This window comes from Oryx dammah, unplaced genomic scaffold, assembly GCF_014754425.2.
Source record: "Oryx dammah isolate SB20612 unplaced genomic scaffold, SCBI_Odam_1.1 HiC_scaffold_13, whole genome shotgun sequence".
NCBI lineage: Eukaryota > Metazoa > Chordata > Mammalia > Artiodactyla > Bovidae > Oryx > Oryx dammah.
In genome coordinates, this window is record NW_024070197.1 from 25859105 (window position 1) to 25885680 (window position 26576).

At 44.7% G+C, this 26576-nt stretch overlaps 1 protein-coding gene across 1 annotated transcript in view; it reads right to left on the reverse strand.

The window, feature by feature from the left end:
* Positions 1 to 61: 61 nt before the first annotated feature.
* PMFBP1 (polyamine modulated factor 1 binding protein 1) overlaps positions 62 to 26576 on the reverse strand; it is a 42389-nt gene continuing 15874 nt past the window's right edge. Inside the window, exons 4-20 of the mRNA XM_040254116.1 lie at positions 25974 to 26195; positions 19776 to 19946; positions 18314 to 18424; positions 15741 to 15867; positions 15489 to 15646; positions 11901 to 12141; positions 9526 to 9715; positions 9185 to 9338; positions 8352 to 8519; positions 7948 to 8085; positions 5493 to 5657; positions 4560 to 4727; positions 4066 to 4233; positions 3141 to 3241; positions 2571 to 2645; positions 1125 to 1363; positions 62 to 431 (exon numbers count right to left, since the gene is read on the reverse strand). Of these exons, the coding sequence (XP_040110050.1) occupies positions 415 to 431; positions 1125 to 1363; positions 2571 to 2645; positions 3141 to 3241; positions 4066 to 4233; positions 4560 to 4727; positions 5493 to 5657; positions 7948 to 8085; positions 8352 to 8519; positions 9185 to 9338; positions 9526 to 9715; positions 11901 to 12141; positions 15489 to 15646; positions 15741 to 15867; positions 18314 to 18424; positions 19776 to 19946; positions 25974 to 26195 (2613 nt within the window). The 3' untranslated portion in view covers positions 62 to 414. The remainder of the gene's footprint in view (positions 432 to 1124; positions 1364 to 2570; positions 2646 to 3140; positions 3242 to 4065; positions 4234 to 4559; positions 4728 to 5492; positions 5658 to 7947; positions 8086 to 8351; positions 8520 to 9184; positions 9339 to 9525; positions 9716 to 11900; positions 12142 to 15488; positions 15647 to 15740; positions 15868 to 18313; positions 18425 to 19775; positions 19947 to 25973; positions 26196 to 26576) is intronic.

Genomic DNA, 26576 nt, shown 5'->3' on the forward strand with positions numbered 1-26576 from the left:
ACCTGGCGGGCTACAGTCCACGGGGGTCACAAAAAGTCGGCTACAACCGAGTAACTTTCACTACATATGTGAAAGAGAGCTCTCGTTGTTTTAGAATGCAGAGAAAATGGGGATGAGCACATTGCTGGGGACTTGAGTGGGCACAAGTGTCTGCAAGTCGCTGAGAGCTCACTGAGACGTCTGTGTTCATGTCTTTATTTTAGAATTTGGGCCCGGAGAGGGTATAGCATGGTTCACAAGGCTCACTCCGCGGCAGGAAGTGGACAAAACTCAGTAAAACGTTAGCATCTTGCAGAATAGCCCGGGACCTTGACATATTCCCATTAGAGCTGGTCCAAGTCAAGAGAGAGGGATGGGAACTCATGTCCTCTGAAAAACATGCGTGGAAATGATGCTCAGGGCAAGGTGCTGACTCTAGCAAAATGAGGAACCTGAGGGAACAGGGAAGAAATGAGTCTTAATTTGAAAAGAAATTAATGAGGTGATTCCTTAAGGACTAGTCCTGTGGTGGGGCAGCTCTGTTGCATGTGACTTCTTCCCTGGGAAGGGGGAGCCATGGAGTCTAGAGGTGGCAAAAAAGGTAGCCTGGGACCCAGGCTGTGCAGGGGACACCAGGGCTTCTTGGGAGGTTTCCGGAACACATTACAGGAGAAAGATGCCTATTCTGTCTATCCCCTTCTTGTCTCTACACTTCCCAAAAGAGACGGGGTCTGGGGAAGGGATAGGTCTGAGATAGGAGGCACCTGGGTCATCATCAAAGTACCTTAGATCAGAATGAGCCTTAATTCATTCGCCTCCTCCCTCTACAGAGGAGAAAACAGTGGTCTCTGGTTCAGAGTGTGTGCTAAGTCGCTTCAGTCGTGTCTGACTCTGTGCGACCCTATGGACTGTGGCCCGCCAGGCTCCTCTGTCCACGGGATTCTCTGGGCAAGAGTATTGGAGTGGGTTGCCATTTCCTTCTCCACTGGTCCGGAGTAACTAAGCAAAAGATCATTTCCCACCCACCTCTTTGAATTTCCAATCTAGTGATCTCTTGAAAAATAATATCATGCTTTTTTTGGGGGGGGGCACTCATTGGACTAAGACAGCATCACAGTAAGTGGCAGAAGCCATGGTGGGCATACCTGAGCAGTGGGGTATCCCGACAAACTTGGTGATGTCCATTCTTTGGCTCACATCCTGGGTTATCCCCCTCCAGCCCAAGGTACCATACACTTTCCCCCTGATTGTGGGTTCTGTTTTGCTCTGGCATAAGGCTTTGGCATACACCCTCGAGGGCCCAGCTTTCAGCTTCTTCTCCTCTATTTCATGCTTTAGCTTCTTGTTTTCCTTTTGCAGATGGACCATCACATTGTGGAGGTGGCTGGGGAAGGAGAGGGAAGGACAGGTGGGTGTCTGGTCTGCTTCGGCCTTGTGGACACCCAGTTCCTTCCAGAGCTAGGGCTCTCATGCTTTCTGTTGAAACGGAGGCCTATGTGCGTCCCCTGGAAGAAGCCCAGGTCTGGGGTTGGGGTGGACCCAGAGCCAGCACTCCTGACCCACTGTGTCATGTCAGCTCTGGGCTGCCTTCTGGGGCTCATATAAAAATCCAGTTTGATAAATAATAGAAATTTGACTCAAAGGACCAGAAGAGCCAGAAGGACTCAGGCTGTGTGTCCTCAGTTTCTCATGGCCACGCCTAGGAAACATCTGTGCTCAGTTCTGATGCCAATGCCCAAGTTCTCTCACCTCCCTCAGCTGAAAGGTTGAGAGAACAAGGGGTCCTGGCCCTGCTGAGAGCTTGGGCACATTACTTGTCCCCACTTTAAGGACACAATGGCAGCTCCGTGTAGGTGAGGGGAAAGGTAAGTGAGCATAACCTTGTGGCTCAATAAATGGCAACTGCTAATACCAACAGCCGCATTTCTCCAAAACCAGCGTTGAGGGCAGTGGGTGACAGGGGCTTTGGGTTCAGGCCTCCCACGTTGGGATTCTGACTCTGCTGCTTACTGGTCATGAGATCACAGGCTAGGTATGTAGCCTGAATTCCTCCCTTTCTATATCCATAAATGTGGATTATAAGTGCACTGCACGTGTGAGGTCTATAATGATTAAATAAATGAATACATGTAAAGCACTCAGAACAGTGCCTCATATATGGAAGCAACAAATATTAGTTGAGCTCTTGTTATGAACATTAAAAGATGGTGCTCCTTTTATGCGGGAGGGCTGCCCCCTCATAGAGAAGTCCCTTCTTTGTGCTGTGTTTCTCACTTGGAGAGCTCTCTTACCACAGCCTAGCCACTACCCTAACTAGTACACTCTGCTTTTCAGTTCCTGCTTCCTTCTCAGCATTCTGACCTCTGAGAACTGTGGAAGCTGGCAGAGATGGACAAAGAGACTATTAAACCTCTTTTTAGTCGTTGGTGGGGGGACTGAGGCCCAAAGAGGTCAAGTGGTGTGTCAAGAGGTCACACAGACACAGATTCAGGACTTGGGGTCCTTCTGCACATATCCAGGAATCCCTGGTTCCTGCCTGACTCTTCTCCTTGGGGGCCAAGCCACAGCCAGGGTGGCATGGGATGACTTACTCCTTTTCACCAGTCAGCTTGGCGATATATTTGACCTGCTCCCGGAGCTTGTTTCCTAGTTTCTCATTGGCGATCCTATAATAAAATTCACAGAAGAGAAAGAGTTTCCCAGACTCCTGTGAGCAAGAGCGCAAGTTGGCTGAAAAGGACACTGGGTGTTCTTGGCAAGGCCTCTGCTGGGCCTAGACCCCCACTCCCCACTCGTTCCTCAGCCCCCAGAGTTAGAGCCTTCCTTGCAACTGGCAATGAAGAGGATTCGCTATACTTCAGTGGAAAACCACTGTGGTCCCAAGAGCGTTCAAGGGATCCAGGCAATGAAAGGCAGTAAAGTCCGTTGCCAGGGTGGGAAGAGGAAGTATCCCTTCTGTCAGGGAACGGCTCCATTTCTGGGTGGATGGGCTTTCTGAACCTGCGTGAAGGGTTGAGGGCCCTTCATCTTATTCCTAACCTTTGGGCTAGGCTGAGGCTGGATCAGCCTCCCAGGAGGGCTGTGTGTGTGTGACACTGTTCTTTAGCACATGTGCGACTCCAGCCCTTCGGACCCTGCCTTACTGTTTTTTCCTCACTTACTTCTGCTCTTTTGCCCACTGCTCCATGTTGGACATAATCTGATCATTCTCTCGGTGCATCCTGCAGTTGTCTTTGGGAGCAGACCGCTGGGGCAGGCAGGGCTTTGGCACAAGAAGTAAATGAGATAGTAAGGGGAGGGAGCGCAGGCCTATTAGCTCCCCACTCCCAAATCCTCCTCTATTCCTGGGAGAGGAGACTTGACTCTGCCGTCCAACCCCGAGGCCGGAGTTGGAACTAATGCAGCAGGATTTCTCCTCCAGCAGTGCACTGTCACAAAGGTGATTTCTCTGAGCAGATACCACTTATGTTAGAGAGAGTAGGCTTGTACCTTTATAATAATGATTTTCAGGGTATCAAAGTGACTTATTCTTAAAAAGCAGTATATTAAACCTTTTAAAAAACAGATGGAAGAAAAAATATCGGGTAGGAAGAGATTTTTTTTTTTCCCCCTAATTTGAGCAAAGGCCTGTAGTCACCTCGAGACATGTGGCAGCCTCCTGCTACAGACTTCATTGCTCAGAGAGCTGGGCATGCCCACAGAGCTCTCAGCCGATTCTGAGCTGTCAGAAGGGGCTCTCTCTGGAAGGGGACGGACCAGTGATTACCTAAGTCGGGGGCTGCTGGTGTGCCTGACAGGAGAAGGCACTCTCTCTCCTCTGGATTGGGACCTTTGTCCTGCTCAATATTTCTATCAATAAAGTCACAGGAAGATGGTCAGGTTGAGACAGCACACTGTGGGCCTTGAACACCCAGACCCTGCTTTGGTACTGAATGGGGGAGATGTCCTTTCCTTGCTCCCAGGCACTCCCGCCCCCAGCCCCACCCAAGGGTGTCTGTCATCCCATCTGTGGTCCTGGGATGTTCTTGGGGGTGGACTATGGATGTTCTTGGGGGAGGAAGTGATTGGAAGTCGAGGGGTGCCCACCTCCTTCTCGTCCGCCAGGAGGTTCTCTTTCAGGGCACACATTTCCTCCTGGAATGCCCTGAGCTGCTCCTCTTTAGCAGCCAGCATCTTGAGGTCGGACTGGTGCTGCTTCTGCCACTGCAGCACCTGGTTGCTCATATCCTCCAGCTTTTTGTCGAAGGCTTGCACCTGCTCGGGAGCACGTGGTGAGGAGGGAGACCCTGGCCTGCCCCCCAGATCCTGAGTACCCCCAACAAAGCAAGAGGGACCTTTCTCTGGGAGATTCGCTGGGAGTATTTTATTTCCGGCGGCCAGCAGAGGGCGACCCTGCTCTGATTCGTTGCCACCTTCCAGAAACCTGCGGCGCCCACCCAGCACAAGGGAGGGAGCCCAGCAAAAGGGAGCGAGCCCGTGAATCAAAGGGTAGCTCAGGGCGAAGTGTACAGCTCTGAGTGCAAGAAGTGACCTTGGGCCCCTGGACAGGACAGCAGCCCAAGCCTTCGGCTGCTCCTCACCTCTAGCTCACTCTGCTGCTGGAAGCCCTGCAGTTTTTTTAACTCCCCATTCAGCTTTTTCATCCTCTCTTCATAGGCAATGATTTCTTCTTCCAGCTGAAGTTTCCTTTCTTGGGCCTGTGTCAGGCTCCGGTGCAGATTCTTTGTCTCTGAGGTCGAATGATTGAGCTTTGATAAAGACAAAGATGTGGGGCGGGGGGTGGAGAGTGGCTGTCATTGTGCTTGGGCCCTCTCTGCTGAGACCTGAATGGGGAAGGGCTCTACGTCCCCCACCCTCTCCTCCCCAGGGTGGCAGAGACCCCCGGTCACCTTGCTTAGTGTCCCAGAGAGGGGTGAGAGGTGACAACGGTCAGTCTTCTGCATCTCTGCTTTTGCTCTCCCATTTCCTCTCTTTCCAGTTCTATGAACTGATCAGCCAGACATGATCAGCACAGGGGTAGGGCATGAATTCCCCTGAAAACCCAGGTATTGGGAAAACCTTGCTCTGGGTCACCCATGGGCACAAAGACTTGCTCAGTTTGACCTCTATCCCTTCTTCCCCAAAGCCTCACTAAGAAGCAGCAAGCCTTCTCTGGACAGACATCCCTGCCGACGCAAGGGCTTGCAGATGGCCTTGGTGACAGCCGGTCATGCAGGAAATTGACTCCTGAACCTCATGCTTCTGGGGAAACTCTGATGTTAAACAGCCCTGGAACAGGTGGCGCTGTTGGTAAAGACTCTGCCTGCCAATGCAGGAGACTTAGGAGACGTGGGTTCGATCCCTGGGTTGGGACGATCCCCTGGGGAAGGACTTGGCAACCCACTCCAGTATTCTTGCCTGGAGACTCCCATGCACTGAGAAACCTGGCGGCCAGCTCATAGGGTCGCACAGAGTCAGACACGACTGAAGTGACTTAGCAAACATCTCTTAGGAGATGAGAGGGTGTAGCCCACCTTCTCCAGGGCTTGTGTGAGGTCGTCCTGGCAGCAGGCTGACTTCCGGCATACCTCCTCATAGACGTCCTTACTGATCATGGTCTGGAGGTACTGCTTCTCTTTCTCCCCAGCCTTGTCCAGCTGAATCTTCAGACTCGCTATGATCTCCTTCTGAGAGGTTATCTTTAGGGCAGGGGAACATCACTGTCAGGGTTCTTGGCCATAGAGGCATTCTCTGTGTTCACAGAAGATAAACAAGCACCGGTCTCTCTCCTCCCTGCACCAGCTTGCCAAGCAGTCTGTGATAATGCTCACTTCCCCTCACCGTTGTAAGAGGAAAAGCTGCTTTCCAAAGTCTTTTGCACTCCTCTCCCCAAACTTCCTTGCTATTAATAGTTAGCACATCCTCCCACTACAAGGCATATTGGAAGCACTGGGCCCTGATGTGGCAAGCACATGAAAAGTCTTTTTCACAGACTTCACAGCTTTGATGCATGCCAACCAAGCACGCGCCCTACATTCGTAACTGGATGGTTTCTGTTAACAGCTAATTGTCTCATGGTTAGGGCTAGGATTAGGGTTAACCTGGAATTCAGTTCTGGGTTATCAACGTGATGCAGCATTTCAGCTGTGTGCATGATGCCTCAATTCCTGACATAATCCACTGGACCTAAAGCACCGTGAATGCAGGACTGTGTGTGCTTTCTTTATCACTGTGTCCCTACTACCCAGAGCTTAGGGCGTGGCGCACTACATAGGTGCTCACTAAATCTACCAAATGACTTGTTTAGACTGAACGAAAAACTGCATTGGGCAATACTAGGGATGAATTGAACATGTAGTTCTGGCAGAGTGTGTTTAAAATGGAAATATGGACTACTGATGAAAGGAAATGCAGTTTAAGAACACAAAACTAAGCCTCTTTCTAAGGGTTGTTTCCAGTGATTCAAAAGGTCTATTATATGTGGGGCGTGTGTTAAGAAAATGGACCGTGCTTACACACACCCAGACCCCTCTGGATTTCCATCAAAGGAATTCTGAAATTAGTGCTGCAGATTGCATATTTACATAACTAACTTTCTTTTGGCAAATGTGATAACATGTGTACTAAGTCGCCTCAGTCGTGTCTGACTCTTCGCGACCCCATGGACTGTAGCCCACCAGGCTCTTCTGTCCATGGGATTCTCCAGGCAAGAACACTGGAGTGGGTTGCCGTTCCCTCCTCCAGGGGATCTTCCCGACCCAGGGATTGAACCTGCATCTCTTATGTCTCCTGCACTGGCAGCCAGGTTCTTTACCACTCACGTCACTTGGGAAGCCCAAATGTGATAACAGGCCTATATTAAATATTTAGGCAGTATGCCTTATATTGACAGCAGTTCCTTGGGGATTTGCGTGATTCAGACCTCAAGTCTGGATCACACTAGAGGAGAGACAAAACTCCAGAAACATCAGTGCCTCAGACCTCTGCTGTTTAAGATGGCAGCCAATAGCCACATGAGACTATTGCCATTTAAAGGAAACTAAAATTGGTGAATCTTAAGCTTACAAATTCAGTTCCTCAGTCCTACTAAGCCATATTTCAAGCACTCAATAGCCACATATGGCTAGTGCATGTAGTATCAAGTAGCTCTAATATAGAACTTTTCCAGCATCACAGAAAGTTCTACTGGGTAGTGCTATTCTTACACTTAGAATAGTCATAGTATTTTAAAGTGATTTTTTTTTTTAAATGAAGGAATCAGAGCTGCTTGGTCTCTCATTTATAATTCAGGAGACCACCTAATAAAGATGCTGTATTTTTTTCTTGGCCGGAAGGGTGGAGTATTGCCATTCATGGTGAAGAGAAAAAAGAGGTTTGGTGCGACAGCCAGATGATCCAGGTTCAAACACTGCTCCATCCCATCACGTACTAATTGAGTCAGTTTGAGCCTCAGCCTTTCTCTCCTCTGTAAACCAGCAGAGGGAAGCCATGTCAAGGACTTAAGTAGATGGTCAATCAGTGTGATAACTGAATGTGAGCACAGTGCCTCACATACATTAGGAGCCAGTGACTCCTTTTCGTCTTTAATTCATGTAATGAAATAGAACCAAGTCCCCCTTCCACCTCATTTTTTTGTGTTTTGGGACTATTTCTGGAAGTGTTCCCTAGCAAATTGCCCCCAAACAATGGGTTCCCCCAACTCTGGTCTAAAAGGCAACTCTGGAAGACTTGATGCCAAAGCACAGATGGTTTGGGGCTTCACCGGGTATTAAGACCTTCCACAACTGGAAGAGATCCTTCTTAGCCAGCAGGTGGGTGATGGAGGCATACCCCACTTCAGGAGAGAAGTGAGGCCTCAGGTACCCCAGAATGCTCAAGGACTGGGCAGTTAGTGGCATTTCTGTGATGCAGAAGGGCTGGGTGCCAACTTAAGGGTCAAGAGTCACAGAGCTTAAATATCTCACCCCCTTGGGGTTTCTGTGTGCTCACCTTATTAGTCAGCTCCTCGTTGACTTGCTGGGTGCTGTTTTCTTTGCTGAGAGAGGTGTCCAGTTGTATACTAAATTTCTTTACCTGTGACTTGAGGCTATCATTCTCCTCCTCCATCTTTCTCAGATTCTCTATGGACTGCTCCCGGATTAAGGAACAACACCCAGAATGGAGGCGTTACTTCAGACACCCGAAGAGGCCCCTCCTCCTCTGCCCTCAGGCACAGCTCTGCCCTGTGCCTGGTCTATCTCAGGCCTTCTCTGCCCCCTTCACCCGTCTTTCTCATCTTCCCTCCCTTTCTCCTGAGGTCTGAGTACCCTCAGCCTCTATATTCCGCCAGGCCATGCAGGGCTTGGGTCCAACCCTGGGATTCTTAACCCTGAGTCTTCCCAGATTATCCTCACCATCTTTTCCTTCCTTTTTCCTTCTAGTCGGAATGTCTCGAACTCTTGCTCCACTAACTTCCGCTGCTCTTTGCTTTTTTTTAGTTGCTCCTTTTTATCCTCCAGCAATCTGGTTACCTCCTGAAGTTGTTCTTCTAGATTGCTTTTGGAGGAGGCGTGCTCTCTGTTCTGAGAAAACAAACGCTGGGCTGAAAATCAGTGTTAGACACCATATTTGGCTGGGCAGAGAGGGGTGGAAACCCAATCCAGAGATGACGGAAATAAATATGAGGATAACTCCTTGGTTATCTAGCATGTATAATAAAAAATTCCCTCAGGTTGAGCAACATTTTTTTTTGGTTCAATTAGATATTTCTATTTATAGATACAGGTCTCACTTATTTACCGAGTCTTTCCACATAAAAACCTCTTTGAATAAATTTTTTAAAAATCATAGAAAAATACAAAAAGAATAATTCAAAGTTTTAAAAAAATTAAATTGACTGAGAAGGAGAGCTTTTGAGTCCTAGAAAAAGAAATAATATTGTCCTTTTGTTTTTAAGCTTAGCTGGAACTGGAGCTGACTGGCTGGCTTGGCAATTCTAACACAAATTCTGGACAAGTAGTTTGCAAAGAATTGGTGGTAGCATCTTCCCAGATAAAGAACAATGCAATTTTTTTTGGCCTTGCTGCTGGGTTTGTGGGATCGTAGCTTCCAACCAGGGATTAAACCCAGTCCCTCAGCAGTGAGAGAGGGGAGTCCTAACCATTGGACTGCTGGGAAATTCCCAAGAGCTGTGCAATTAGCTTTAAACAGCCAGTGCTTGAGCTGGCCACCTGCTTGCCTTCCATACCTGGTGCTGAATGTGGTTTATATGATCTAGCTGTTCACTCAGTTTTACATCCTGCTCAGCCAGTGTCTTCTGAAGCTGCCTCTTTTCCTTCTCTGAAATTTCAAGCCTTCTCGTGACCTCAGAGAATTCTAACGTCAGTTCCTCTATCCGTTTCCTAAAACAAAATGGCAACAAACAAACAAACAAACAAACAGAGGTGGCTGGACTTCAGAGTCCGTGTCAGTGGACTGTGGGCTAGCTAAGTGCAACAGGGCTTGCTACCCCACTCCTGGGCAGCAGCCCACGGTGCCCAACTGGCTCACCGGGGACAGAGCCTCTGTCTGGAGGTGGACCTGCATTACCTGCTAGGTGCAAGCTCCTCCTCAGCTGTCAAGGAATCCTTCTGCAACTTCTGAAGCTCCCTCTGGAGCTCCTGGATGGTCTCTGCCTTCTGCTTCTCCAGGCAAATACAGCTTTGCAGCTTCCTCTGGCAGTCCTCCAGGTTGTCATTTGCCATAAAGGCCTCTTCTTTGTAGTTGGCTGCTTGCTGAGCTGCAGAAGACAGGAGATGACCCCTGGGGCGTGTCCACGTGGGAGAGAAGTATGTGTGAAGATTGGACTCTCAGATTTCTGAGACCATTTTTAAAAATTCTGCTCCTTCATGTTGTGACTTACTTCAGTTTCCAATCTGTCCTCCTCTCTCTCTATTTCATTATCACTCCTGAAGAGCTTGGTTAAATTATCTGTCTTCAACCTACCCACCAGCCATGAACTTCTTGTTAAGTTAAACAAATTGGTAGAAATTGCTCAGTATCTGTTTTGCGACTCACCCTGTCACTGGGGACAAATCCTGACCTCATGGAGTTTAGCTGTACCTGGTTCACCTGATGTAGAGAACACAGTAATGTTAAACTCACACTGTGAACTCAGGAAGCAAGATCAGTGTGGGTAAGTAGAGCCCCGGCCTTAGAAGAAGGAAGAGAAAGGTAATTATTGGAGGAAGGTAGAGGTGGACTGTTAGAGGAAATGCACAGTGAAGGGAAGCGGGGGCACGTCTGAAGAGGATGGGAAGATACCAGTTTAACTGGAAAGTGAGAAGGAACGGTGGGAGACAGTTAAGTGCGTGGAACTCGAGGCGGGTTTTTAAGAGTGTCAAAAGGCTGACAGAAATATTTAGACATGACTTAGTGGGTTATTGAGCAGGGACCTGCCATAAAGGAAAGAATGTTTTAGGAAAAGTGGAATGTCTTAGAATGGAGAAAGATATCTCATAATATTCTTTTAGCCCACGTCCTTGTCTACACTGGGTATGAAGGAAGTGAACTGAAGTGAAGTCGCCCAGTTGTGTCCGACTCTTCGTGACCCCATGGACTGTAGCCTACTACGCTCCTCCATCCATGGGATTTTCCAGGCAAGAGTACTGGAGTGGGTTGCCGTTTCCTTCTCCAGAGGATCTTCCTGACCCAGGGATCGAACCCAGGTCTCCCGCATTGTAGGCAGATGCTTTACCGTCAGCCACCAGGGAAGTCCATACTTCAGAGTGTGAAGGAAGAAGCACTCAAATAATTTGTTTACTGGAGTTTCTCAACACCAAATACCTCCCCACTTCCTGTTGTTTCTCCTATCATTTCTACATTAAATATCACTCCTCTCTCCTTTTTTTTTTTTTTTTTTTTTTTTGGGTCTGGAATACTGGAAGAAAGATGGTGTCACTATGGAAATGATTATATACCCAGCAGAAGGGAGGAGGATTTTTTTTTTTTTTTTAACAAGGAAGAGAGCAGGTTCAGCTTTGGGAATGTTGGGTTAGTCGGGAAGGTGGATGCAGCTAGATTCTAAAGACAAGACTGAGTAGGTACCATGTCAGGGCTGGGGCTCCAGGTGTTGGAGTTGCCTGCAGAGGAATGCGGCCACAAGGAGCAGAGGTGCTTACCAGCAGAGGGAGAGGAGAGACGGCAGAGGGTGGGGTCTTAGAGATGGGTGACCAGGGTCAGGGCAGGAGCAAAACAAGGTGAGATCTGTGGAAGAACGAGGGACCTGTCGTGTCTCCAAAGCTAAGAAACAACCACTGAGGTGTGGGGGCCAAAGGTGTGGACATACACAGAGTTAGAGGAGGGTGAGAAAGGACACAAGCTTTGAATTTCCCCCCCCCCCCAAATTGATACATTGCTCACTTAACATTTGTCCTGTTAAATTGTATAGTGCAGTGGTTTCTCTTAGACTCACAAAGTTGTGTGACCATGAGCATACAATTCCAGGACATTTTTTACCACCCCCAAACAACCCATACCCAAGGCAGGAAGTTACTAGTGACCTCTGAGAAGCACTTTCAGCAGAGGGGCAAGAACATAACCCACACTCTAAGTGAATGTGCTTGGAGGCCAAAAAAGAAGAGAGTTAAAAAGCAGGGAAGGAAGAAGTGAGTGGCGTGATAAAGGTCCCAGAGAAGGCGGAGAGGAGTGTGGTGCAAAGAAGCAGGGTCCAGAGCTCTGTGCTGCTGTGTGGAGGGAAGGAGAGGCTGCCGAGAAAACGCGGGCGCGTGAGAGCGGCAGTCTGCTTTCCCAGCCTGAGCACCCGCTGGGTGGCGGGCCTCCAGAGGGGGCGTGAGGAAGGGGCTTAGCAGGCGGCCCTAACTGCTGTGAGGTGAGGGGGGGTCCTGAGGCGATCGGAGTGAGACAGTGGAGAGGGCTCCAGTGGGTTGGGGGCCGTGGGGCCAGTGCCTGCCCGGGGGCCTCACCAGCCAGCCTCTGCTGCTGTTTGGCGTCTTCGAGACACTCCTTCAGCTTCTTGATCTCAGCGCGCAGGTGCCCGTGCTCAGCCTTGCACTTGTCCTGCCTCTCCTCCTGGATGGCGATTTCGAGTTCGTTTGTCAGGCACTGCTGCTTCTCCAGCTCCATCTCCTTTTTCACGAGGTTGTTCTGAACCTGCGCCAGTTCCTTCTCTAGCTCGTGCAGCATTTCGTCTTTCTCCTGGAGGAGCTGAAGAAAGTGAAGTGTTAATGCTGATGGAGGCCTGAGGAGCAGCAGGGCCAAGTCAGCTAGAGATCGCCTTGAGCCACTGTCTTCTTTTGTCTGGATGTTGTAGTAGCCTCCACCTGGGCTCCCTGCCTCTGTAGGGCTATTCTCTGACAGAGAACAGCAGCCAGAGGTGGGCTTTTACAAATGCGAGCCAGATCTTGTTATGCTTCTGTTCAAAGCCTCCACTGGGTCCACCTCATGTGGAAAAAGGCCAAAGTCCTTACAAAGACCTCCCGGGATGCTCATGATCTGGTACTTGGCTACCTGTCTGACTTTCCCTCTTGCCACCCCACACTTGCTTTGCTTCTCAGCTCACTCCCGCCTTAGGGTGCCAGCCCTTGCTATTGCCTCTGCCTGGAATATTCTTCAGGATCTCAGCCTGGGTGGCCTTCTTTCTTCATTCAAATTTCTGCCCAAATGTCACCTTATCAAAGAGGGCCTTCCCTGACTACCCTGGGTAAAACAGCCACCAAGTTGTTTTAGGAATTCATTAGTACCTAACATTTTATTTTAACTTTTGTTACTTGTTTGTTGTCTGTCTCTATAGACTAGAACGCAAGCTCCATGAAAGTAGGGATGGCATATGTTTTATTATATTCTTCATGCCTTGAAGAGTGCTTGGTGTATCATAGAAATTCAAAATATCTGTTGAAAGAACATATGAGTGACTCAAAGATGCTTATCCAGACTCCTCACTTCCCGTTGTCATCTCTCCAAATATCCCCATTTTTAAAAATTAATTAATTTTTTTTATTTAATTGGAGGATAATTGCTTTACAGTATTGTGTTGGTTTTTGCCATACACCAATGGGATTCAGCCACCGATATACATATGTCCCCTCCTTCTTGAACCTGCTTCCGACCTCCCACTCCATCCCACCCCTCTAGGTTGTCACAGAGTGCTGGTTTGAGCTCTCTGAGTCACTACAGCAAATTCCCACTGGCTATCTGTTTACATATGGTAGTGCATATGTTTCCATGCTTCTCTCCCAATTCGTCCCACCCTCTTCTTCCCCTACTGTGTCCGAGTCTGTTCTCTATGGCTGTGTCTCCACTCAGTTCAGTTCAGTCGCTCAGTTGTGTCCGACTCTTTGTGACCCCATGGATTGCAGCACTCCAGGCTTTCCGGTCCATCACCGACTCCTGGAGCTTGCTCAACTCATGTCCATAGAGTCAGTGATGCCTACCAACCATCTCATCCTCTGTCGTCCCCTTCTCCTCCTGCCTTAAATCTTTCCCAGCATCAGGGGAAAGCATCAGTCTTTTCTAAGGAGTCAGTTCTTCACATCAGGTGGCCAAAGTATTGAAGTTTCAGCTTTGGCATCAGTCTTTCCAATGAATTTTCAGGACTAATTTCTTTAGGATGGATTGGTTGGATCTCCTTGCAGTCCAAGGGACTCTCAAGAGTCTTCTCCAACACCACAGTTCAAAAGCCTTCGGCACTCAGCTTTCTTTATAGTCCAACTCTCACATCCATACATAACTCCTGGAAAAACCATAGCTTTGACAAGATGGACCTTTGTTGGCAAAGTAATGTCTCTACTCTTTAATATGCTGTCTAGGTTGGTTATAGCTTTTCTTCCAAGGAGCAAGTGTCTTTTAAGTTCATGGCTGCACTCACCATCTGCAGTGATTTTGGAGATCCCCCCAAAATAAAGTCTCTCACTGTTTCTGCATCTATTTGCCATGAAGTGATAGGACCAGATGCCATGATCTTAGTTTTCTGAATGTTGAGTTTTAAGCAACTTTTTAACATTCCTCTTTCACTTTCATCAAGAGGCTCTTTAAGTTCTTCGCTTTCTGCCATAAGGGTGGTGTCATCTGCATATCTGAGGTTATTGATATTTCTCCCAGCGATCTTGATTCCAGCTTGTATTTCATCTTGCCTGGCATTTTGCATGATGTATTCTGCATATAAGTTAAATAGGCAGGGTGACAATATACAGCCTTGAGTACTCCTTTCCCTATTTGGAACCAGTCTGTTGTTCCATGTCCAGTTCTAACTGTTGCTTCTTGACCTGCATAAAGATTTCTCAGGAGGTAGGTCAGGTGGTCTGGTATTCCCATCTCTTTCAGAATTGTTTACAGTTTGTTGTGATCCACACGATCAAAGACTTTGGCATAGTCAATAAAGCAGAAATAGATGTTTTTCTAGAACTCTCCTGCTTCTTCAATGATCCAATGGATGTTGGCAATTTGATCTCTGGTTCCTCTGCCTTTTCTAAGTCCAGCTTAAACATCTGGAATTTCATGGTTCACGTACTGTTGAAGCCTGGCTTGGAGAATTTTGAGCATTACCTTGCTAGTGTGTGAGATGAGTGCAACTGTGCGGTAGTTTGAACATTCTTTGGCATTGCCTTTTTTTGGGATTGGAATGAAAACTGACCTTTTCCAGTCCTGTGGCCACTGCTGAATTTTCCAAATTTGCTGGCATATTGAGTGCAGCACTTTCACAGCATCATGTTTTAGGATTTGAAATAACCTCAGCTGGAGTTCCATCATCTCCACTAGCTTTGTCCGTAGTGATGCTTCTTCCTAAAGCCCACTTGACTTCACATTCTAGGATGTCTAGCTCTAGGTGAGTGATCACACCATCATGATTACCTGGGTTGTGAAGATCTTTTTTGTACAGTTCTTCTATGTATTCTTGCTACCTCTTCTTAATATCTTCTGCTTCTTTTAGGTCCATACCATTTATTGTGCCCATCTTTGCATGAAATGTTCCCTTGGTATCTCTGGTATTCTTGAAGAGATCTCTAGTCTTTCCCATTCTATTGTTTTCCTCTATTTCTTTGCATTGACCACCGAGGAAGGCTTTCTTTTCTCTCCTTGCTACTCTTTGGAACTCTCTGCATTCAAATGGGTATATCTTTCCTTTGCGTCTCCACTGCTACCCTGCAAATAGGTTCATCAGTACCATCTTTCTAGATTCCATATATATGTGTTGCCCAGAGCGTATGTGTACTTAGGCACTCAGTCATGTTGACTCTTTGTGACCCTCTGGACTGTAGCCTGCCAGGCTCCTCAGTCTTTGGGATTCTCCAGGCAAGAATACTGGAGTGTGCCAAGAGCAATTTCAAGGAAGAGCTCAGAATTCCACCCCGCCCCCGCCCGCAATTCCCGTGGTCCCCCTATCCCCTTGGTCCCCCATGTCCTTCCCGGTGTCTAAAGCGCCGCAAGCTCACTGCGCATGCGTAGGTGCTCTCCAAGCAGCACCAAGGATGGCAGAGCCGCAGAGCCGGCTCCCGCCAGGCCTAGTCTCGCACCTGCCATCTGGCGGTTCCAGTCAGGGAGCTTCCTCGCTTTACCTTGTCTTTCTTCAAACCGAGCTTCTGGGTCTCGGTGAACTGCGTCTGCAGCTCCTGCAGCCGCCGCTGCATGATGATGACCTCCTTCTCCTTCCTCTCCACGTGGGCAGATGTCTCCTCCCGCAGCCCGTGCAGGTCCAGCTCCAGCTTCATCATGTCTGCAGCGGGAGGAGACAGAGGGTTTCTTGCTCAGAGCGGCGCTCCGCCTTCCGGGGCTCCCCTCACCCCCTCCGCCACTGGCCCGCGGTTTACCCTTCATGATGTTTTTCTTCTGTTCTGACACGGACTCTAGCTCCATGCGCAGATCCTTCACGAGGTTCTGGTACTCCTCCACGTGCAGGCACTGGCTGTCTTTCTGCTCTTGCAAGTGCTTCAGTATCTGGGCAGACGGAAGAAGAGCGGGGCGGGGTGAGGACCTGCGGGGAGAATGCTCCCTAGAATGCCGAGGGTCCAGACAGGCAAATCCGGAAGGGCACAAAGTAGAAGAGTAGTTGCGGGGGTGGGGTGCGGGGGTGGGGAGGATAGGGAGAGATCCGTGATCGCTCATGGATATGGGTCTCTTTCTGGAGTGATGAAAATGTTCTGAAATTAGTGGTGATGTTGCCCCACTTTGTGAATATACTAAAAACCACTGATTGTACACTTTAAATGGTGAATTTTCTGGTATGTTTGGAGAAGGAAATGACAACCCACTGCAGTATTCTTGCCTGGAGAGTTCCATGGACAGAGGAGCCTGGTGGGATACAGTCCGTGGGGTCACAAAGAGTCGTATACGACTGGGTGACTAACACTTTTCTTGTATGTAATTACATCTCAATTAAAAAATAAAGAGTAGAAAAAAAAGAAGGATATGGCCGACTTCACCTGCTCACACAGAATGGAATGTGCATAAAAGCCACCCCCTTCCTTCTTGCCATACTCAGTGTCATTCATGAAGCACTACTGTGTGCCAGGAACTATCCTGGGTGCCGCAAACAGCACAGACATCAATTCTTACCCCAGGGAGCTTACCTTCTGGTGGGGTGAGACAAACAAAGAGCATAAAGTAGTGACTTACAGAAAACATGAAAAGTTGATACCCAGGTCTCCTGCACTGCAGGCAGACGCTTTGCCGACTGAGCCGCCAGGGAAGCCCATGGAAGAAACAGGTCAGCAAAAGGGGAATGGAGGTGTATGGGGTGGAGGTGAGGTGTGCTGCAACTTTAAATAGGTTGGATAAGGTTAGCCTCAGTGAGACGGTGACCAAGGAGGAGCAATTAGTTGTCTGGGCATGATGGGATGCTGGGGAGATCGTTTACGTGATTTCAGAGTTGAGAGTGATGGTGGGCTGCACTCTGAGGACTGAGGGGAGCAGCTGCAGAAATGCGGGGCAGTCACCGTATGACCTAGGTGTGGGCCCTGTAGGGCCAAGTGAGGGAAGAGAGGTGGCTGGCCCTAAGTGAGATGTGAGTAGTTTCAGTCCTAACAGAATATTTACATAATGGCTTTGGGTAGGATATATTAAATGGTACGGGAAACTGGATTCTGTTTCTTGAAGAAATCTGTACCTTTAAAAAAAAATGGAGTGGTAAAGAATTTGTGTTTAGTAGATATAGAGTTTCAGTTTTGCAAGATGAGAAAGTTCTAGAGATTTATTGCACAATAATGTGAATATACTTAACACGACTAACTGCACATTTAAAAATGGTTAAGGTGGTCAGTTTAATGTCGTGATTTTTTTTCCATTATGAAACATCAAAAAGCGAGGGAGGAATAAAGACATTTCTCAAACATGGAGTGTATGAGATCTTTCTATATGTCAGGATGTGAGTAACATAGGACTGACCTTTAAAATATATGTTGACAGATGTACAAGGAGAAATTCCAAAGTTCATTCAGACTCTATGGAAATAGAAGGCCCTGGGAAAAGACGCATCTCTGTTCCCCAACCAGGGGATCCCTTGGAGAGCTAAAGTGTGTTGACTCTCTCTGCCACTTCCCTTTACTGCTACTGAGTCACTTCAGTCGTGTCCGACTCTGTGCAACCCCATAGACAGCAGCCCACCAGGCTCCCCCATCCCTGGGATTCTCCAGGCAAGAACACCAGAGTGGGTTGCCATTTCCTTCTCCAAGGCATGAAAGTGAAAAGTCAAAGTGAAGTCGCTAAGTCGTGTCTGACTCTTAGCGACCCCATGGACCGCAGCCCACCAGGCTCCTCCGTCCATGGGATTTTCCAGGCCACTTCCCTTTACCACTACAGTATTCAGCACCGGCATGGCCTCACGTGGCTGGCTTTATTTTACATCTCAGATTCAGGCATGACTGACTTCAGATCTCCTAGAAGGGACCCTCGCCTTGTTTTCACTATTGTATTGGTTGGTCAAGTCTTACGATTTGTTTACATGGCTTAAATGCTTTTTCATTATTTGAATCAACTTTTGAGATGGCTTTGAAATTTGAAAACATAAGAGTTTTTAAAAAGGGAGTGAATTTGAATTAATAATCTTCCCTAAATTTGTTGCTTTTCAATTTCAGCCAGAAACCAGAAGGCTGGATGATTCTTTTGAATCTAGAAGCCAACCGGAGTCTCTGTCTTGTTTAGCTATACCACTGGACATGAATGAAGAGATAGGTGCAATGCCAAAATTCAATTTCAAAATCTAATCATGCCAGACACATTCCTTGGGTACATTATATACAGTATCCTTATGGCAGGGCTGAACAAAGTGAGGCAAATATAGAATAAAATATAAAATGTAGTATAAAAATTTTAACAAGAAGGAGAACCCAGAATCAAACCCAACTTGGCCCATCCCATCAGGCACAAATAGGCAAATTTCTCCCACCTTTTTGATGTCTTCACAATCTTCTGAGGAACTAGGGGGGTGTCGGTGGGTGGCTGTATAGGAAGCAAAGTCTGCTTGTAATTTTATCAAAGCCTCTTCACGCTCCAGAACCTGCAACGTAGCACAAATCAGTTATGCTGGATCATCAACACAGTGGCTTGTTACTACTACTATTTTTGCAAGGTGTTCCTTTGTCAGTCCAAATTTATTACAGCATTGTGTAATTCATATTATATAAACTAAGGAGAAAGAATTATGTTTTCAGTCTTATATCAAGGCTCACTAAAGCACAGACAGTGGTTTTTCTCGAGTCCATCAGTCGCCACACTTTGGACCCCCTCTTGATCCTCTCTGTGTGGTCCAGTTTATGAGGCAGAAGAAGGTTCTATGGAGACTGTGATGGAAAGATGTACTGAATCTCTCAGAAGACAGGATTCAAAGTTCAAGAAGTAAAGAAGGAAGCTTCTTATGGATTGAGTGAATATGTATGTTTTTAAAAATAAAAAAAATGAAACTTTAGTTCTTGTTTGTTGAAAATAATTCAAATAGAACCCAAGCATCAAAAATAAGAAGTGAGGGACTTTCCTGGTGGTCCAGTGGCTAAAACTTCAGGCAGGGGGCCCGGGTTTGATCCTGGTCAGGGAACTAGATCCCACATGCTGTAACTAAAAGTTTGCATGATGCAACTGAAAATCCAGTGTACCACAAATAAGACCCGGCACAGCCAAATAAATAAATACTTAAAAAAAAAAGAAGTGAGACTCTCCTATTTAGTTATTCTCTTCTTTCTCACTTCTACTGAGGAGGAGGAACACTACTGGTAATTTACAGTAGGGGTCCCCGACTTCTAGGATCTAATGCCTGATGATCTGAGGTGGAGCTGATGTGATAGTAATAGAAATAAAGTGCACAATAAATGTAATGCACTCGAATCATCCCGAAAGCATCTCCACCCCTCCCCCATCTGTGAAAACACTGTCTTCCAGGAACTGGTTCCTGGTGCCAAAAAGGTTGGGGATCACTGATAATATACTTCTATATTATGATCAAAGACTTTAAAAAATAAAAGCTGGATTGGACTCTACACAGGATTCTGAAACTTTTTCTCAATAATATACCACAAATATCCTTCCATGCAGCCCTTACAGATCTACTTAATCCTTTTCCTTGGCATATTATTATTCCATAATATAGATGTCTCTTTAATAATTTCTTTTACTCTCTTTGCTGATGGACTTCTTGGTTGTTGAGTGAGATTTTAAGTCTCTTTAGAATCTCAGACTTAGTGTGAGTTGGGGACGCACGCCAAGGAGAATATGAACAAGAAGCAGGGGCATGTATATGTAAGATATGTGAGGAGTGCTGGCAAAGAGATTACTTTCGGTGATTCTTTCCCCTCCTCCCTTTACTCAAGACTTTATTTTGGGTCTCTTGGGAAAATGTTCTAGAAGGAGACACTTACCAAAGCGTTACTGCAGGCTAGCTTATTTCGAAGTTCCTGTATTAGATCATCCTGTTCAGAGACCTTTTGCCAGACTTCAGATAATCGTTTCAGGGTCTCCTGATGCTCTTGAATCATGCAGGGAGAAGTGTGTATACGCACCTTTGAATGATCACCCTTGTTCTCGGGCTCCTGGGATATTTAAAAGTGATAGGTTGATTTTGAGCTAATTTTGGAGTCAATTTCAGAATGCCATGAGCATGAACAATCTCTAGACCAATATTCTAAAAGTTCATGTTCACATATCTGATTCATATATGTGAATCAGATCTTCCAGAACAAAAGAAAAAAAATTAAAAAGTGCACATACAATAAAAAGTTCAAATGGTTCACAAGAGAAAACACTGAAAAGTAAATCTTGACCCTCCGTGACCCAGGTCCCCTTTTCCGTGATGGTCTATGTTACCAGTCTTTTGTATATCCTTCTGGGGATAGTTTATGCATATTTACATATCATTTATATATATTTGTGTAACCCCTTACTCTTTCCCTACCCAAGTGAAAGTCTTCTGCATACTGTTCTAAACATTTATTTAGGATATTTTCCATATTGCTATCTTATTCTTCTTTTAAAATTAATTTCAAACTGCACAAGTAATACACACACACACAAATATATATAAAATCTTTACAGAACACTGTAGGGACTTTCCTGATAGTCCAGTAAGAATCTACTTTTCAATGCAGGGGACTCAAGGGTCAACCTCTGGTTGGAGAACTAAGATCCCACATGCCAAGAGTCAAGTAAGCCTACATGCCACAACTAGAGAGAAATCCATGTGCTGCAACAAGGAGCCTGCGTGCTGCAGCTAAGACCTGACAGCCAAATAAAAACAAGCAACCACTAAACTGCCCCAGCCCAAACCTCTAAAATGAAAAACACTGTAATATTACAGGCAAGTCTAAATTTCTCTTTGACCACCACCTCTAATCGCATACTTACTGCATTCTCCAGAGATGATAACTTGTGCATATCTTTCTAGAACTTTATCTATACATTTACATACATACAAATGCATATTGTAGAATACAAACATTATTTTCACTTTTTGAAACATGAATTTTTTCTCAACAAGATGTCTTAGAAATTTATCCATGTTGGTACACGTGCCTCTATCTTGGCTCTTTTAAATATGTTTATCCAGTTTCCTATTGATGGGAATATATGCTGTTTCCAAGTTTTTTTCTAAAATGAAGCTGAAATGAATATTTTTGCACATAAATCTTTGAGTAGCTATTCTAGTTTATGTGTATATTAAATTTGTAGATGTATTATAGGAATCTATCTAAACAGGGTCTATTTAAAACTTTGATAACTGTTGCATGCTTATCCTTCAAGGAAATTGTGCCAATTGACACTCTCATCAACATGGATATGTCTGTTTTCCTAGAACTGCATTTTTTATTTTTAAATGTCTTTCTCTAGATTATCTGAAATCATGCATGAAGGTTACTACCTGTTCACTGGTCTGCACTAATAATGGGGTGAACTGATGCAGAGAAGCAAAAAAGAGCAAAAAGTCCTAGTTTGGATGGTAGATCCTTTCTCCATTAAACTATCTCCCTAACTGGGCTTTTTCAGGCAAAGTTAGAAATAGTTCATGTTCACTGAGCATGAAAGTTGCCCATGAGTGTATAAATAATTCAGTGTCTATGTGGAAAAAGGAATGGGGAACAATGAAAAAGTTAAGAAACAGAAAGATGATATCTACAGATTCCAGTATCTTAATACTTACAGTATGAAAAAGAGAAATTACTTTTAAAGTATAGAAGAAAAAATCCTGGAATTGAAAAAAACGTAGATCTTCAAAGGATCAGCTAAGTGTTGAGAGACTTAATGAGAAATAAATTTTAAAAAATCCTGAGCCTAAAAACCTCTAGAGTTCAGAGATAAAATAAGTGACTCACACAAAATGAGAAACAGGTTGAAAACTAACAATTCCTCTTTAATACTGCATGGTATAATACAACACAGCTATAGTTTTCTAAGACTTAGTTGTAAATCTGCAAACCCAATCAAAATAGTATTCACAAATGATGGCAAAATAAACCTTGTTCAGACATGGAAATTTTGAGAATTTTTACCATTCACTGTTGGTTTCTGAAAGAATTAACAAGGAATTATTGCAGCAAAAGGAAAAGTCCAAGAATGCAGAAGAGGTGGAGTATACCGCTTAGTGAGTAAAAGATTATTTGTAATCTTAAAGAAATGTACATTCTGTCTGTAATATAAGTAGCTCAAGAAATTAAAGAAAAGATGAAAAGTTTTCAAATTCATTTACATTAGGGTAGCATAATCCAGACACCAATATGAGATGAGAACACATAAATTTAAGTCATCAAAATAATCTCACTTCTGAAAATAGATAAAAACTAAAAGCTAATAAATGTATAATAGCAGTTTATTATAATTTAGTTTAGCAGTTTATTATGATATATATTATTTTAATTAAAATTAAATTATTTAATTAAAATAATAACATATATCAAGGAGGATTGGTTCCAGGAATGTACAGATTGTTCTATAAATGAAAATCTATTAATTTATTACACTTCATTACAGGAAAAAAACTCTGTGATTATTTTGATAGGTGATAATAAAAACATCCAATAAAATCCAATATCTATTCCTGGTAAAAATTCTTGATAAGCTATGTAGAGACAGTTACATCTTTGACTTCAAAAAGGATATTAACAAGAATCCAAGAACAGATATTATACTTAAAAGTGGAATATTAGAAACATTTAAAAATATGAGGAGCAAGGCAAGGATGCTACAATTCTACACTGTTCTGGAGGTCTTAGTCAATGTGGTAGGATGGAAAATAAGTTGCATAAATGCCAACAAGGAAAGCAATTTAGGAAAACCTGAGATAGTCAACTAAAAATCTGGGAACAGAGTTCAAAAATATCAGGATAAGAGTTTTTCTCTATATCAATAATAATATAATTAAATGTAAAAGAGAGCTCATTCATGAAACAGTAACAACTGTAATACATCTAAGAATAAACTTAAGCAAGAAATATGTGAGATCTATAAGGAAAAGTGTAAAATCTTACTAAAGGACATGCAAGAAGCCTTGAATAGAAGTAGAAATATATCATGTTCCGTGTGTGTGTGTGCTAGGTCACTTCAGTTGTGTCTGACTCTTTGCAGCCTCAGGGACTGTAGTCCACCAGGCTCCTCTGTCCATGAGATTCTCCAGGCAAGAATACCAGAGTGGGTTTCCATGCCCTCCTCCCAGGGATCTTTCCAACCCAGGGATCAAATCTGTGTCTCCTGCACTGCAGGCGGATTCTTTACTGCTGAGCTACTGGGGAAGCCTGTCATGTTCCATAGGGTATGATAATTTGCCCCAAATGAATATAAAGTTTGAAAGTAAGACAATATGAATTTCACCAAGACAAGAGATACAAAAAAGACCAAGAAATATTTGAACGTAAAGAACAGTGAAGTTGGACCTGCCCTAAAAGGAGGTATGAAAACATACTATCAGTTAAAAGTTACTATCAAAAACAACTCTGATCTTGGTGCAGGAACTGGCAAGTAGATCAAAAGAACAGAGAATCCAAAAAGAGATTAGTATGTATTTTGAGCTGGCACTTCAAGTCAATGGGAAAAGGTGGGGATGTTTCATAAATGGAGCTGGGACAACTGGAGATCCATTTTGATAAACATAAAATTACAGCCTTCCTTCATTATTTATATGGGGCTTCTTGGCCCTGGGTCAGGAAGATCTGCTGGAGAAGGGATAGGCTACCCACTCTAGTATTCTTGGGCTTCCCTTGTGGCTCAGTGGGTAAAGAATCCACCTGCAATGTGGGAGACTTGGGTTCGATACCTGGATTGGGAAGATCCCCTGGAGAAGGGAAAGGATACCCACTCCAGCATTTTGACCTGGAGAATTCCATGGACAGAGGAGCCTGGCTGACTACAGTTCATGGGGTCTCAAAGAGTTGGACATGACTGGACAACAAAACAGCAACAGCAGCTCATTATTTATAAATGAAAAATATATATAATACATATATTTTCCAGGTATACTAAAGCTAAAAACATAAAACTACAAAATTATAAAACTGCTAAAAGACAGTATAAGATAAACTTTTGCAATCTGGAGGGTGGTGAAGGCCTTCCTAAATAAGACATAGGATCTATTTAAAGAAGGGCTAAGAGATTTAGTTTCGTAAAATTAAAAACTTTTGTATGTTGAAAAACACCATTAACAAGAAAAAATAAAAATTACAAACTGGGAGAAAATATTTGTAACTGATATAATGAAACATTATTACCTATAATATAGACATAGAAGAACCTTCTAAATCTATATCATAGAAGGTGTAGAACCGTCTATGCTGTTGCTGTTTAGTTGCTCAGTTGTGTCTGACTTTGGACTCCATGGACTGTAGCCTGCCAGACTCCTCTGTCCATGAGATTTCCCAGGCAAGAATACTGGAGTGAGTTGTCATTTCCTTCGCCAAAGAACCTCCTATAAGTCAACACAAAGAAGGCTAACAATCCAATAAAAAAAAAGGTTATGCACTTATGAACAGGGCTCAATACTTTGTTCCTGAGGTGGGCACTGTGATCTGCCTCCCCGATCCCCTTCGGCAGTGAAAGACTTACTCCTCTAGCTGTGGGGGTGCTGCCCTTCTTGGGGATTACCTGGGTTGAAGAAAACATTTGCCCAAGGCCATGTCTTTCCCTAGGAAGACAGCTCACATCCAATCACTGACCACCATGGAGGTATAAAGGCCAGCTCCCTTCTCCCAAGTTTATAATTGCTCTAGAGGTCTTTCCAGTCTCAAAGCTCACCATGAGGTTGACTAAGGCATTTGCTGGGACAGCCCAATGTCTCCTTCTGCCCAACCCTGCTTCCTTTTCCTTCATAGGAGCTGATGCCAAGACCTTTCTCTAAAAATGTCTGACATGCCAGTCTGTCTGAGTCTGCTTCTTGGAGAGCTAAACCCACAATTATTAGAAATAAAGGAAATAAAAATTGTAATGAGAAAATCTGTTTTATTTTCCCCCATCCATCAGTTTAACACAACTTAAAGAGACTGAAAACATGCCCTGTGAGTGTGGGGGAATTATTGTTGGTCAAAGTGTAAACTGGTAGAACCTTTTTTAGTATTCAATGTAGAATTATCTTTAAACATTAAAAATAAGCATCTCCTTTGACCCAGCAAAATCTCACTTCAGGAATTAACCCCTGTATGTGGTAGAAAAACAGGTCAGTAGATGGCACAGGGTACAGTCATACTACAGAATACAAGGTAGTAACTAAAAGAAATCATCAATTAAGAAAGAAAAGAAAAATCATCAAGATATACATTTAAAAAGCAGAGTGCAGAACCCCATTTTTAAAGTGACTCATTTATGAAAAAAGAAAACCTTAACATTTTATATATGTAAGTGTATAGCAATAGGCTGGGGAAGATTGCCAGCACATTTTGAGAGAGTGGAATGGAGAAGGGCAAATGTGGACTTTCACATTTAATCTCCATAATTCTGTCTAGAAAGCCTATATTGTTGTATCAGTTGTATAATTTAAAAAACCAATTAAAAGAAAAAAGAGACAAGTTCAGGCACTTTGGCTCTTCTTTGCTATGTTTCGTGACTTTCTCCTCCTATTTGATTCTGAAGCTATGATTTGCATGAGTCTTGTGACCTAGACGAGGCAACATGGAAGATTTGGAAGCTCATTCAGTAATTTACTCTCTGCCTTGTTTGAAGTGGTGGTTCTTTATATTATCTTTCCTTGTGACTCATATGTAAATAATCTGTCTGCGATGTGGGAGACCTGGGTTCGATCCCTACGTGGAGAAGATCCCTTGGAGAAGGGAATGGCTACCCACTCCAGTGTTCCTGCCTGGAGAATTCCATGGACAGAGGAACCTGGTGGGCTACAGTCCATACGGTCCCAAAGAGTTGAATACACTTTCTTTTCTTCTCCTTATTTTAATTAAGGAGCCTTAACATTCCTAAGGAGCAATCTTACAAAAGATGTGAAGGCTTGAAGTTCAAAGCTGAGGGCCACAAAAGTCAAGGGAAGGAATGACAACCAGGTGAGAGTTTGGGTTTCTGACAGAGAGGGTTGGGACCACTACAGGGACCACTAAGAGCTCCTGGTGCGAGTGGTCTGGTTGAAGTCCTACCTGACCGACGATCCCGCTGAGCTCCCCCTCCAACATCTTCACTTGGCACTCAAGTAACTCGATGTTGCTCAGGGAAGTCTGGTATTTATCCCTGTAGAGGTTTAAGCTCCTTTCCAGGGAGACGATTTTGTCCCCAGCCAAGGCGAGTTGCTCCTGGGCCAAATGGAGCTTATCCCCTGTGTTCTCATTATGGTTTCCCAGTTCCTCCTCATAGAGAATCACCTGTTGGTATAGGAAAGAAACCACAGTGAACCCACGGAAGCATCTAATGGCAACAGGATCTGGCTATAAGATAGCACGCAGAGGACTTTTTCATCCTAACTAGAAATGCGGATGCAAAGACTAGGCCCAGCACAGATCTAAAAGCTACAGTATGTAAAATCAGAATGGCAATGATTAGAAAAATTTTTTAAAAAGATTGTCCTGTTTGAATTCTTCTCCTCCAGAGGCCAAGAATCCTGGCGTCTTTTCATTCAGCAACAACCTTTCAGTTGGATATGACTGAGCAACTGAACTGATAGTTTCTAGAGAAAAGATACATTTATGTATTTCCTGGAAAAAGTTCTCGCCATTTAATAACTCAAGCAGTTGTTAGCTTGGCTG